Source organism: Aotus nancymaae, unplaced genomic scaffold, assembly GCF_030222135.1.
Source record: "Aotus nancymaae isolate 86718 unplaced genomic scaffold, 86718_ANA_hifiasm-v0.15.2.pri h1tg000011l, whole genome shotgun sequence".
Classification (NCBI taxonomy): domain Eukaryota; kingdom Metazoa; phylum Chordata; class Mammalia; order Primates; family Aotidae; genus Aotus; species Aotus nancymaae.
The window spans coordinates 14,969,841-14,984,557 of NW_026988422.1; the positions used below are offsets into that span (position 1 = coordinate 14,969,841).

Consider the following 14,717-nt stretch of genomic DNA (forward strand, 5'->3'; position numbering starts at 1 on the left):
TGGTTTTAATTTCTATGTTATTCTGAATGAAACTGAGGATCTTTTATATATATATATATATATATATATATTTTTTTTTTTTTTTGAGATGGAGTTTCGCTCTTATTGCCCAGGTTGGAGTGTAATGGCAAGATCTCAGCTCACCACAACCTCTGCCTCCCGGGTTCAAGTGATCCTCCTGCCTCAGCATCCCGAGTAGCTGGAATTACAGGAGTCCACCACCACACCCAGCTAATTTTTGTATTTTTAGTAAGACACGGTTTTACTGTGTTGGCCATGCTAGTCTGAAACTCCTGACTCGTGATCCACACTCCTTAGCCTCCCAAAGTGCTGGGATTACAGACGTGAGACACCATGCCCAGCTGGATCTTTTAAATTTTTAAGAGACAGTTGTATTTCCTTTCCCATGAACTTTCGGACATATACCTTAGCAGTTTTTAACTTGACTGTGGTTTTTCCATATGGATTTCTGGGAGCTGTTTACATATTAGTGTGATCTCACTTGAAATACATGACCATTAATCTCTTAATTAAGCATTCCCCTGATTGTGCTAAACTGGGATTTCTGGAGCTGTTTATATAGTAGTGTGATCTCACTTTAAATACATGACCATTAGTCTCAATTAGGCATTTGTGTTGCCCAGCAATGCTACTGTTTTACTGTTTTCCTAAAACATCAGTCAGTTCATTCTCCTGTGCTCCTAAGTATTTCATAATTTCTCCTTTCTCTTCGAACTTCTAACAACTTGTCTTCCATATTCACTTTCACCTTATGCTCTGTTTCACTGCAAAACACATCAGCGCTCTTCAGCCAAAGTCCAGGAGAACCATAGCTGTAGTTGGACAACATTGCATTTATTGACTGATTGCAATGAGGGTAAGAGAACACTGTGGAGAACCGGGAGGACATCTCAGCGAAAGGGTGTTAGAAAGGTCTTACTACAGGATTTGGGTTTGTGTTCAGTGATTTTGCGAGGATTCAAGAAGCGGAGCTTTGTCCAGGATTAGATGTTGCCAAGAAGCTGTGTAATTCTGATTGCGTACCTTAATACATCTTATCTAGAAGGTAGGTGGAATAAAGTGAAGGTAAAGCTGTGATTGGGAAAGAGGCAGCAGTCAGTCATATTAGGCAGCATAGAGAGATAGTCATTTCTGTGGTTTAAACCATGTCCATGTTTTTGTTGGTGTTTAGACATGATTACACAGTGGCCTCCTTTTTGTCCTCTTCTATTATGATCATTCAGTGGCCTTGCTTAATATTGGTGTTCTGTGAAGTTTTTTATGTTCAACAGAACACAATTTTTTTTTTTTTTTTTAGACAGAATCTCGCTCTGTTGCCAGGCTGGAGTGCAATGGCGTGATCTTGGCTCACTGCAACCTCCACCTCCCAGGTTCAAGTGATTCTCCTGCCTCAGCCTCCCAAGTAGCTGAGACTACAGGTGCTCACCTCCACACCCAGCTAATTTTTGTATTTTTAGTAGAGATGAAGTTTCACCATGTTGGCCAGGATGGTCTTGATCTCTTGACCTGGTGATCTGCCTGCCTCGGCCTACCAAAGTGCTGGGATTACAGGCATGAGCCACCGCCCCCAGCCCAGAACACAATTTATGCAAAGTTTTGCAGAATGAGGATGGAAACCTGTCTTTTATTGATTATCTTGTTATTTGTCCTTTAGTGTGTAATATGTCTTTAAGAAATATGCTCATGGCCGGGTGCAGTGGCTCACACCTGGAATTCCAGCACTTTGGGAGGTTGCGGCGGGTGGATCACTTGAGACTAGGAGTTTGATACCAGCCTGGGCAACATGGTGAAACCCCGTCTCTACTAAGAATACAAAAATTAGTTGGGCAGAGTGGTGGGTGCCTGTAGTCCCAGCTACTACGGAGGCTGAGGCGGGAGAATCACTTGAACCTGGGAGGTGGAGGTTACAGTGAGTCAAGATTGTGCCACTGCACTCCACCCTGGGTGACAGAGCGAGACTCTGTTTCAAAAAAAACAAACAAAAAAAGAAATATACTCAGTGTCCAACTTTTTGTGAAACTGGATTCAACTCTTTTTCAACTCTTCAACTTTACATTATGATTTTTAAATATATGTAAACAATAAAAGAATCACTGAATAGTGTTATACCCTCCACTTAGCTCCAGTAATTAACATTTCGCTATTTTATTCTCTCTGTATTCATCTTCGTGGAAGCATCTGAAAGCAAGTTGCAGACATGGTGATACTTCACTCCTAAATACTTTTCTTTTAGTTTTTTTTTTACATCCCCATTAATACCAGGGAACTCCTAGATACTTTAGTGTGAGTTTCCTAATAATAAAGACACCCTCCAACATAGCCAAAAATTATTAATTGTCCATAAATGAATATTCATAAATCATTGATTATCCTGTAACATCAACTGTAATAGACATTTCATATTCACTGTTCCTCCATTGTTCTAGAATGTCTTCCTTCCTCGCTCTTTCTCTCCTCTCTCTCTCTTTCTTTATTTTCTTTCTTTTCTGGAGAGGGGGTCCCCCTATGTTGCCCAGGCTGGTCTTGAACTCCTGGGCACAAATGATCCTCCCACCTCAGTCTCCCAAAGTGCTGTATGTACATGAGTGAGCCACTATGCCTGGTCTAGAATGTCTTTTTTAAAATAGCAGTTTGGTTGGGAACTCTGAACCCCAAATATCTGAGACAGGCCTCAGTTAATTCAGAAAATTTATTTTGCCAAGGTTAAGGACACACTTGTGACACAGTCTCAGGAAGTCCCGACATGTGAACAAGGTGGTTGGGGCATAGCTTGCTTTTATATATTTTGGGCAGACGATACATCAATCAATACGTGCAAGATTTACATGATTGTTTCAGTCTGGAAGGGGAGACAACTCCAACGGGGAGAAGGGGGAACTTTCAGGTCATTGGTACATTTAAATTTTTCTGATTGTCAATTGATTGAAAGAATTATCATTGGCTGGGTGCTGTGGCTCACACGTGTAATCCCAGCACTTTGGGAAGCCAAAGCGGGCGGACTGCTTGAGTCTAGGAGTCCGAGACCAGCCTGGGCAACATGGCAAAACCCGTCTCAATAAACAAACAAACAACTAGTTAGGCATAGTGGCATGCGCCTTGTAGTCCCAGCTGCTTGGGAGGCTAAGGTGGGAGGATTGGTTGGGCCTGGGAGGCCGAGGTTTCAGGGAGTTGAGATTGTGCCACTGTACTCCAGCCGGGCTATCAGAACCAGATCCTGTCTCAAAGAAAAAAAAAAAGAGTTATTAGTAGAAAGGAAAGTCTGAGTTATGATAAGGGGTAGTGGAGACCAAGGTTTTATCATGCAGATGGAGCCTCCAAGTAGCAGGCTTCCGAGGGAATAGATGATAAATATTTCTTATCATACTTAAGGTCTGTGTTAATGTTAATGAGGCATGTCCAATCCCGTCTTTCATCATGGCCTGAACTAGATATTAAGGTTAAATCTGGAATGCTCTTGGCCCAGAGTAGGGGCCCATTCAGATGGCTTGGGGGCCTTAGCATTTTATTTTTGGTTTACAGAACCAAGGATCTACAATACGTAACAGCGTTTTATCAGTAACTTCAGTCCTTTATTGGAAGGAACAAGAGCTTCCCGCCAGGAGCGGTGGCTCACACCTATGATCCTAGCACTTTGGGAGGCCAAGGCAGGCGGATAGCCTGAGGTCGGAAGTTCGAGACTAGCCTGACCAACATGGAGAAACCCCGCGTCTCTACTAAAAATACAAAGTTAGCCGGGCTTGGTGGTGCATGACTGTAATCCCAGTTACTCGGGAGGATGAGGCCGGAGAATCGCTTTAACTCGGAAGGCGGAGGTTGCCGTGAGTGGAGATCGCGCCATTGCACTCCAAACTAGGCAACAGAAGCAAAACTGTGTTTCAAAAAAAAAAAAAAAAAATTCCCGAGCATTTCACTTTTTCGTACATTGGGGCAGGTAACGTCATTTCCTGGTAGGCACAGAAGTTTAAGGCTGGGAATAGGTTAAGATTCATTGTGACCCCTAGAAAGACAAGCCTCCGAACTAATCCAGTAACACCCATCGTCAGGAATCCTTCACGGCCGCCGGAGGGCGCAAGGAGCTGCGGCTGGAAGTACTTGGGAGGGCCGGCGGAGGAGGCGCGGGGAGCCCGGAGCTCGCAGAGCGCGCCGGAGGTGGGCGCGGGGCGGTGCCGCGGTGGCCGGGGGAGCCGCGATGGAGGGCGCTCGGGCCGTACGCCGGGTAAGCGGGCCTCGCTGGGGGCGGTTCCCACCGGAGGCTTTACCCGACTTTTTCTCACGGTGATTGCTTGGACCTTCTCAGATTACAGTTAATCCCTCCCTTCCCTGTTCTTTGAGCTCTTTGGAGTAACAGGGAAAGTTGTTACCGAGGAAACGGTTTCCTGTGCCTCCGGGAGCCCTTTCCCTCCGGGCGGTGGTGGGGACTTCTGCTTCCCTGTGGGCGCTGAGGGCTTGAGTTTGGCCAGAAATGTGCTGATGCGGATGTCTCAGCCTCAGGCCCCCTTGGGTCAGGCCCCATGGTGGTGATTCTGACTCGTGTTAGTTTTTCCAGCCTCGCCTCCTTCCTTTCATTCTCGGCCCTGTTACACAGTGATAGTTTAAATCACTGCTGTCAGCCAGGTTTTTGGTTTCAACTAGTCTAGTTTTGTTATTTGTTTACTACCTCATTTGACAAAATGGAAAACTTGCTTGTTAATATTCAGGGTGAAGCTCCGCTTTTGTTGGAGGTGCGCCTGCATTTCTGAACGCCGTCCTCCTTCTACATCGGTTTCTGCGTATATATTTTACTTTTAGAGAAAATGTGGTCAGTGCTGTATCTTCTGAAGAGCACTATCGTTTACAGAGTGGTGGAGGTACACAAGTAATTGTTGAATGAACAAATGAGTGTGTTATTTCACTTGATTTGAAAAACATTACTATGAAATAGTCAAGCTGGATATTCATGAACCCAATCAGTCACTGATTCAACTATGTCCCTGGCACTGGGTGTTCAGGATTAAATGGTAATTAACACAGGCCTGATCCCTGCTCTCAATAAGCTTATTGTCTAGACTAGAGATAATTATTTCCTCTATTGTAGAGTTAAGGAAACAGATGTACAGAGATTGACTTTGCTAAGGACCACACAGCTGATAAGTTAGAGAGACAGGAATCTATTGTAACCACCCCAGAAAGCCAGAATGAACCCCCACACCAAATTTGTTCAGGTGTAGAAACTGATGATGCCACACACACACCAGGAGGGTATGAAAAAGCCTTTTACATACATAATTGAGGTCTCTGGGGAGAGCAAGGCAGGTCTCTCAAGCAGCACCAAAAAGGCTTAAAAGAGCCTCAAGGAAAAGACTGGCTCCAGGTCTTTTTTTCTGGGTTAGGGAGTGGGGCCAGGGTGAGAGTTCCTGTATGCAGACAGATTGCTTGAATTTCCCACCCAAGATGAAGAAAGGAACATCCAGGCTTTCTTTTTTTTTTTCTTTTTTTTTTTTTTGAGACGGAGCCTTGCTCTTTCCCCCAGGCTGGAGTGCAGTGGTGCGATCTCGGCTCACCGCAACCTCCGCCCCCTGGGTTTTAAGCGATTCTCCTGCCTCAGCCTTCCAAGTAGCTGATGCGTGCCACCACACCTGGCTAATTTTTTTGTATTTTTAGTAGAGATGAGGTTTCATCATGTTGGCCAGGATGGTCTCGATCTCATAACCTTGTGATCCGCCCCCCTCAGCCTCCCAAAGTACTGGAATTACAGGTGTGAGCCACTGAGCACAGCCGCAGGCTTTCTTATTAGCTTGCCCAGATGAGGTCCAGAAGAGGAAGAGGGAGGGGTGAGGCAAATGAAATAGACTGAACTTGTGATAATTCACCCTTGATGTTTGATTGATGACTGACATGCACCATTTTTCATTTAATTGAATTTGAATTTAAGTAAGCCATTGTGGCCCAGTTCAGTGGCTCATGCCTGTAATTCCAGCACTTTGGGACACCAAGGCAGAAGGAAGTGTCGCTTGAGGACAGGAATTTGAGACCAGCCTGGGCAACATAACAAGACCCCATATCTACCAAAAAAAAAAAAAAAGTTAACCGAGCATGGTTGTGTGGTGCCTGCAGTCCTAGCTATTCAGGAGGCTGAGATAGGAAGATCATTTGAGCACAGCAGGTTGAGACCTCAGTGACCCCTGTTTGTGCCATTGCACTCCAGCCTGGGTGACAGAGACCAAATTATTTTCAGAAAGTTGACCAAGGTGGTAGGCCTTACACTATGTGTAGCGCAATGGCCCAACCCCTTTTGTGAGCTCCTTTGTATGTCAAAAGACTGTCCTTAGAGGAGGATGTCATCAGTGGAATGTTAAACCTGTGCTCCTGGAGAAAATTGGATGCAGTTAAGATCTTTCCTGTAGAGATTGGGTATGATGGCAAGACTGTCAAGGTACTCTGTGGGTAGCCAGGTAAAGGGATATTAGGTTTCTCTGGAGGTGAAGACCAACTGTAGCTGAGGAGGTGTTGAAAGAAACACTGAACAGAACATTTTAGCCAAATCTATAACAGCAAAGTATTTACTAGTTGTGGACTTGATAGTCAGTAATTTCAATAATATTGGGTATAGGGGCCTTCCTAGGTAAAAGGATGTCATTGAGGATGCATTAATGAATCATGAGGCACTATTTATTCTTACCAAGTTTAACAGGGCCAAATTGGGCCGTTAAGTGGAGAAGCAGTAGGGATAATTACTCTTTCATGAAGTAGGTCTTTATTTATTTTGAGATGGACTCTTGCTCTGTCGCCAGCCTGGAGTGCAGTGGCACAATCTTGGCTCACTGCAACTTATGCCTCCCGGGTTCAAGCGGTTCTCCTGCCTCAGTCTCCTGAGGAGCTGGGATTACAAGCATGTGCCATCACGCCCAGCTAATTTCTGAATTTTTTTTTGGTAAAGACAGGATTTCACCAAGTTGGACAGGCTGGTCTTGAACTCCTGACCTCATGATCCTCCTGCCTTGGCCTCCCAAAGTGCTTGGATTAAAGGCGTGGGCCACTGCACCTGGCCGAAGTAGGTCTTATATAACAAGTTTCAGTCCTTGAAAGCCCTGTTTTGTTTTATATTGGGTTGTGTAATTTTAACTGGGCACTGAGGGTGATGGTCCATGGGGTCTCACTGTTTTGTTTGTTTTGAGATGGAGTCTTGCTCTGTCACCTGGGCTGGAGTGCAGTGGTGCCATCACAGCTTACAGTGGTCTCCAACTCTTGGACTCAGGTAATCCTCCCACGTCAGCCTCCCAAGGAGCTAGGACTACATGTGTGTGCCACCATACCTGGCTGATCTTTCAATTTTTTTGTAGAGAGGGGGCCTTGCTATATTGCCCAGTGCATTCTCCATACTCTTGGCCTCAAGTGATCCTCCAGCCTCAGTCTCCCAAAGTGTTGGGATTACATGTGTGAGCCAACATACCCAGCCTGGGGTCCCACTTCTTTGAAAGCCAATTTGTAAGCTCTAAAGATTTGTTTTAAATTTAGTTTATTACTTACTGGGTCAGAGTGTCCAGGGCCACAATAGGATATTTTAGGGCAATGTATACCATGATCATGGAGAATTTAGGCAAAGGAATAGTTCTGATGATTAAAGTGAGGCATACCTGTTTGTTGTCTGTTTTATGTTGACTAACTCTCCCAAGATTGTAGGGGATGCCTTGTTTAAATTTAGTGGGAACTCTAGGTATAACTGTAATTTGAGACCCATTATTGATTAAAGTCATGAAGATTTGCCAATTGCTGCATTTTAGCAGATGTTGACGTTAACTTAGAACCTATGTTGTAGAGGCACAAAAGCCAATCTTTTATCTTTTATTATATAAATTATCTTAATAAATTCTGCATGTCCTGTTAGATCAATTTATGGACTTCAGTTTCAGTTTTTGTTTTTTTGCTGTTGTACATTTCCTCCCCTTATATCCGGGTTTGTTTGTTTCTCCGTCTCTTTTTGGAGGTTACTGGATGTACTTCAGGTGGAGGAGGTCCTTTCTACCCTCTCATGTTTACAAATGTCTTTCTCCAGAGGGCCTCAAATCAGTATCATCAGGGTTAGGGGCTTCCCCAGTGGCAATGGTTATTTATAGGGTTTAAGAACCTCAAGTTTGCCTGGGCGCAGTGACTTATGTCTATAATCTCAGCACTTTGGGAGGCTGAGGTGGGCCAGTCACTTGAGGTCAGGAGTTTGTAACCAGCCTGGCCAACATGGTGAAACCCCATCTCTACTAAAAATACAAAAATTAGCTGAGTGAGGTGGTGCACGCTTGTAATCTCAGCTACTTGGGAGGCTGAGGCAGGAAAATCATTTGAACCCAGGAGGTAGAGGTCGCAGTGAGCTGAGGTCACGTCACTGCACTCTAGCCTGGGCAACAGAGACTCTGTCTCAAAAAAACAACCTCAAGCTTAAGTTGAGCAGCAGCAGCAGAGGTATTTAAGGATCCTGGTTCATCAGATGTTGTTTTCCTTGTTTGTTTGTTTGTTTGAGACAGGGTCTTGCTTTGCCACCCAGGCTGGAGTGCTGTAGCGTGATAATGGCTTACTGCAGTCTCAACCTCCCAGGCTCAGGCAATCCTCTCACCTCGGCCTCCTGAACATCTGGGACCACAGGAGGTGGTCCTATGCCACTATGCCTGGTGAATTTTTTGACATTTTTTTGTAGAGACAAGGTCTCACTCTGTTGCCCAGGCTGATCTCAAACTCCTGGGCTCAAGCGATCCTCCTGCCTCAGCCTCCCAAAGTGCTGGGATTATAGGCATGAGTCACTGCACCTGGCCCATATGCTTTTATAATGGCTGCTCCTCCTTACTCCCGTACTCCCTATTCTCTTTTTTCTTTTTTGGTTTTTTTCTTTTTTTTTTTTTTTTGAGATGGATTTTCACTTTGGTTGCCCAGACTGGAGTGCAATGGGGCAATCTTGGCTCACTGGAACCTCCATCTCCCAGATTCAAGTGATTCTCCTGCCTCAGCCTCCCAAATAGCTGGGACTACAAGCATGCCACCACACCCAGCTAATTTTGTATTTTTAGTAGAGATGGGGTTTCACCTTGTTGCCCAGGCTGGTCTCGAACCCCTGACCTCAGGTGATCCACCCACCTCGGCCTTGCACAGTGCTGAGATTATAGGCATGAGCCACTGCACCCGGCCTCTTTTTTCTTTTTTTAAACTCCCTAATGAGTGCTCTTACATGAGCAATTATCTGATGGGCCCATTTTTTTTTGAGACAGAGTCTGGCTCTGTCACCCAGGCTGGTGTGCAGTGATGTGATCTCAGCTCACTGCAACTGGGTTCAGCTCTGCCTCCTGGGTTCAAGCAATTCTCCTGCCTCAGCTTCCGAGTAGCTGGGACTAAAGGCCACCATGCCTGGCTAATTTCTTGTATTTTCAGCAGAGACAGGGTTTCATTATGTTGGCCAGGCGGGTCTTAAACTCCTGGACTCAAGTGATCCCAAAGTTTTGGGATTACAGGTGTGAGCCACCCTGCACAGCTGACACATCTTATTCACTTGTTTAAACTCTTTCATTTGTATAAATCAGAGCTTATTTACTAATTTCTCTATCGATGGACACTGAGGTTATTTCCACTTTCTTAGTATTAACAAACATTCTTGACTCTATGTGTATATTAAATTGCTTCATTGCAGTATATGTTTTGTTGCAGCATAGACATATATGCAGTATATGTCTATGTTCTTTCCTACTGAGCATTGCAAATTGTTCTCCAAAATAGTTGTACAAATGGACACTCCCATTACGTTGTATTTTATTTTATTTTACTTATTTATTTATTTTGAGACAGAGTTTCGCTCTTGTTACCCAGGCTGGAGTGCAATGGCGCAATCTCGGCTCACCGCAACCTCCGCCTCCTGGGTTCAGGCAATTCTCCTGCCTCAGCCTCCTGAGTAGCTGGGATTACAGGCACGCACCACCATGCCCAGCTAATTTTTTGTATTTTTAGTAGAGACAGGGTTTCACCATGTTGACCAGGATGGTCTCGATCTCTTGACCTTGTGATCCACCCGCCTCCGCCTCCCAAAGTGCTGAGATTACAGGCGTGAGCCACCGCGCCCGGCGTTATTTTATTTTTTTGAGAAAGAGTCTTCTTCTGTCACCAGGCTGGAGTGCAGTGGTGCAATCTCGGCTCACTGCAACCTCTACCTCCCAGGTTCAAGTGATCCTCCTGCCTCAGCCTCCTGAGTAGCTGGGACTACAGGTGCATGCCACCATGCCCAGCTAATTTTTAATATTTTTTTTTAGTAGAGGTAGGGTTTCACCATGTTGGCCAGGATGATCTCAGTCTCTTGACCTGGTGATCCACCCACCTTGGACTCCCAAAGTGCTGTGATTACAGGCATGAGCCACCACACCTGGCCTACCTTGTATGATTTATTGCTCCTCTAGCGAACTGTGCATTTCTGGAGACTGAGGATCTTGCTTTATTCATCTTTGCATCCCTAGTGCCAACCAAACTACCTAGTAAATAATAGTAGTTTGTAAAACCTTTGTTGCATGTATAAATGTATGAACTTGGCTGGGTGAGGTGGCTCATGCCTATAATCCCAGCATTTTGGGAGGCTGAGGCAGGAGGATTGCTTTGGCCCAGGGGTTTGAAACTACAGTGAGCTATGGTTGGGCTACTACACTCCAGTCTGGGTGCGAGAATGAGGCACTGTCTCTAAAGAAAATAAAATAAGAATAAAAAATAAATAAAAATAAATATATAACTATATGAACTACTGAAGCAAAAACATATTTATTACTGTCTTCTAAACATTTAAATATTGCCCTTTTAAAATTAACGTATATGTTGTGAACATTCTTTTTAAAATGGCCATTTCTCAATAAATAATTTAATGGTTTGATATTTGTTTTAGGTGATAAATGAAGGGGATTCAAGCCTTGCCACAGAGGAAGATGTAAAGGAAAATCCTAGTCCAACTGTGGAAGAGAATAATGTGGTAGTTAAAAAACAGGGGCCACATTTACATAATTGGAGTGGTGACTGGAGCTTTTGGGTAATTTCTTTTTTTATGTCTTCATTTTATTCTTGAATGCAGATTTTCTTTAAATCTGCAAGAAGTCATACAGTATTTTTAAAATTTCCTTCTTAGCTTCTAGATTTTAAATGTTTTGGTTTTAGTCCAGAGTCCCAAAGACATTTCTGATTATGCTCTCCTTTGACCACTAGAAGGCACTGTTGTCTGGCTCGATGGAATGGAATTATCTGGTTCAATTTCCTTGTGTGAAAACTATACCACCGGAGTGGATTCCACTTACAGTGTAGCTCACTCTATTGTCAAGAGACTAATGTTATACAGAAGCAATATTTCTAAGTGTTATTGAGAAGCCAGCTATTTTATACAATTTCGATTTTAAAAATTCATTCCTGTAACTAAAGAAAGTTAAGCAGTGTTCGACCTATACTGTATAATGACTATAAGACCGTTTTAAAGTTAGAAGTTACTTATTCTGTTTGCATTGTGTTCATTCGGTTGTGTAACCTGGATGTGCTTCAGGTTTCCTCACTGTAAAATGAGACTATGACTTGTTGATTAGGCACATTAAGATCTTAGAGTCTTTTTGGAAGAACAACACTTCTGTATGTTACAAATGCTAACATTTATTGTATTAAAGGACTCATTCTAAATCTAGCAATTCTTATGAGAGTTACGAGCATTTGATACAATCTGGTTTAGTACAACTATAAGTGAAATTTGTATAAGATGATAAGGCATATGCAGGTTCACTGGAAAGCTGATCTCTTGGCTGGGTGCGATAGCTCATGCCTGTAATCCCAACATTTTGGGAGGCTGAAGTGGGCAGATTGCTTGAGTCCAGGAGTTTGAGACCAGCCTGGGCAGCATAGTGAAACCCAGTCTCTACAAACAAACAAACAAACAAAAAATTAGCCAGGCATGGTGGCACACATGCCTTTAGTCCCAGGTACTCAGGAGGCTGAGGTGGGAGGATCACCTGAGCTTGGGAAGTCGAGGCTGCATCGAACCATGATCATGCCACTGCGCTCCAGCCTGGGTAAGAGTGAGACCCTGTCTCAAAAAAAAAAAAAAAGCTCATCTTTTGAGGATTAGGTATCCTTGGTAGCAGATTAAAAAAAAAAAATTTTAGAGTAGGCTAAAGAAAGATTCATTAACAGGTTATAAAGATTAGTGCAAGTACCATCATTCTGTTCATAATTAGCAGTTCAGTTCATTGGAATCTTAACAGTTATTGAATCTTAACATGACTAAAAGGTTTTGATTTCCTATTAAGAAACATGACATCATAAGGTTTTTGAACTGTATTCTAAGGAAAATATTTAACTGCTAAGAAATATACCAAAATAACAATACATCCTAAAAATAATGTCATCCGTATTGACTATATTATTTTTGGTCACATTTAGAAAAGGTTTATGACTATTGTAGTTTTATGACCTTTCTGCACTGTATTTTTTCATAACTTACCTTGTAGATTGGGGAAGCTTCATCGGTTTAAGGACAACCTACAGTGCTAAATACTTACTGTGGTTACTATTGACAGACTTAAAGCAAGAAAAAGAGTAATGCAAGAAAAGGAAAAAGCAAAGGAATGAGAGAATTTAGAAATAGGAGAGAAAAAAGGAGGAATGTGTCGTAGATCCTTGCTACTAAAAGTGTGGTATGGGGGCCAGCAGATTTAGCATCACCTGACAGTAATGCAGAATCTTGCCAGCAACCCAGCCTCAGACTCACAAGATCACAATCTTCATTTATCACAAGGTTTCTAGGAAATTTACATTTACATTAAAGTTTGAGAAGCACTGATTTAGTGTCAGAGGTTTACTTTGAATCAGTTTGGGTCCATAAGCTGATTGCAAACACTTTTATTTTAAGAACATTGTATATGAATTCACATAGAATAGACCTAAAGAGACGTACAGTGGCCAGGCATGGTGGCTCCTGCCTGTAATCCCAGCACTTTGGGAGGCCGAGGCTGGCAGATCACTTGAGTTTGAGACCAGCCTGACCAACACGGAGAAACCCCGTCTCTACTAAAAATACACCAGGCATGGTGGTGCATGCCTGTAATCCCAGCTACTCGAGGCTGAGGCAGGAGAATCGCTTAAACCCAGGAGGCGGAGGTTGAGGTGAGCCAAGATCGTGCCATTGCACTCCAGCCTGGGCAACAGAGCAAAACTCCCATCTCCATAAAAAAAAAAAGAGAAGTATGCAGACTTTTTTTTTTTTTTTTGTGAGACAGTCTCACTCTGTCACCCAGGCTGGAGTGCAATGGTGCAGTCTCAGCTCACCGCAACCTCTACTCCCAGGTTCAAATGATACTCCTGCCTCAGCCTCCCGAGTAGCTGGGACTACAGGCCTGTGCCACCACACCTGGCTAAGTTTTGTATTTTCAGTAGAGATGGGGTTTCACTATGTTGGCCAGACTGGTCTTGAGCTCCTGACCTCATGATCCACGCTCCTTGGCCTCCCAAAGTGCTGGGATTACTGGCGTGAGCCACTGTGCCAGGCCAGCCTTTTTTTTTTTTTTAGTTGAGACGGAGTCTTGCTCTGTCACCTAGGCTGGAGTGCAGTGGCACGATCTTGGCTCACTGCAGCCTCCACTTCCTGGGTTCAAGTGATTCTCCTGCCTCATCCTCCCGAGTAGGTGGCATTACAGGCACCTACCACCATACCTGGCTAATTTTTGAATTTTTTTCTTTTAGTAGAGATGAGGTTTCACCACGTTGGCCAGGCTGGTCTCTAACTCCTGACCTTGTGATCCACCCATCTTGGCCTCCCAGAGTGCTAATATTACAGGTGTGAACCACCATGCCAGGCCATGAGCCACCACGCCCAGCCCAGTTTTACAGGCTTTTCTATAGGTCAGTTACCCAGAAACCAGAGCTGTCAACAACTCAGAAGCAAACAAAAACAAAAACGAAAGACCCCACATAGGTAAATCAGGATTCATGCTAATGTATCGGGTGATAGAAGAGAGCCTCAAATCTTTATTTGGTGTTTCTTTAATATATTTTTGCTATATTTTTTATAAGCTTAAATAAACTGAATAGGATATCGAAGGTGGGGGAATTAGTTGATAATAACACATAGATACCAGCAAGAAATGATAGCAGAAACTCAAAAAAAGTGAAGAAACCTGGACCTTTTTAAAAAATGTTTTAAATTTTTTTACTGATATCTCTTTTCTTCTCTTTCATCATTCAAGTTTGTTCAAAACATTACAAGAGGCATGAAAGGAAAAATAATTGCATTTTTAAAACTCAGTCTGTCCAAAGTATAACATATGAAACCATGCCATTATCTCTTAGGAAATAAAAGCATTCAAAATTAATTGATATTAAAGTTCAAGATTAAGACTAACCTCAAAGCATGGCATGTGCAATGAAACTTGGACCTTTTAATATGGAGGCCAAAGATCTGTGTAGCTAAGTTGACTCTAAATAGTACTGTAGCCAGTAGAAATGATGTTTTAAAAGTCTGGACAATAAATAGTTTATTTTTTCTCTGTCATTTACAATCCATCAGCATCTACTGTGACTCCACCATGTTGCTGTTTTCTTTGCTTCACTCTCCCCCAAATAAAGTAGGTATTGAAGGAAAACCAATATGATGGGGAATTCACCGAGGGGTCTAAAATTAACATAAGAAAGACAAGCCAGGCATTGTCGCACATGCCTGTAGTCCCAGATGCTCA

General features: G+C 43.3%; 1 protein-coding gene across 3 annotated transcripts in view; it reads left to right on the plus strand.

The window, feature by feature from the left end:
* The first annotated feature begins 1,047 nt into the window (after positions 1-1,047).
* The window catches only part of GRAMD1C (GRAM domain containing 1C), a 105,431-nt gene continuing 91,761 nt past the window's right edge, over positions 1,048-14,717 (plus strand). Inside the window, exons 1-3 of one of the 3 annotated variants that reach the window (XM_064374624.1) lie at positions 6,974-7,051; positions 7,176-7,255; positions 10,898-11,038. In XM_064374624.1, the coding sequence (XP_064230694.1) occupies positions 6,985-7,051; positions 7,176-7,255; positions 10,898-11,038 (288 nt within the window). In that variant the 5' untranslated portion in view covers positions 6,974-6,984. Of the gene's footprint in view, positions 1,067-4,210; positions 4,238-6,973; positions 7,052-7,175; positions 7,256-10,897; positions 11,039-14,717 lie in introns of those variants that run through there. The other 2 variants (XM_064374625.1, XM_012463993.2) reach the window with 2 other exon arrangements.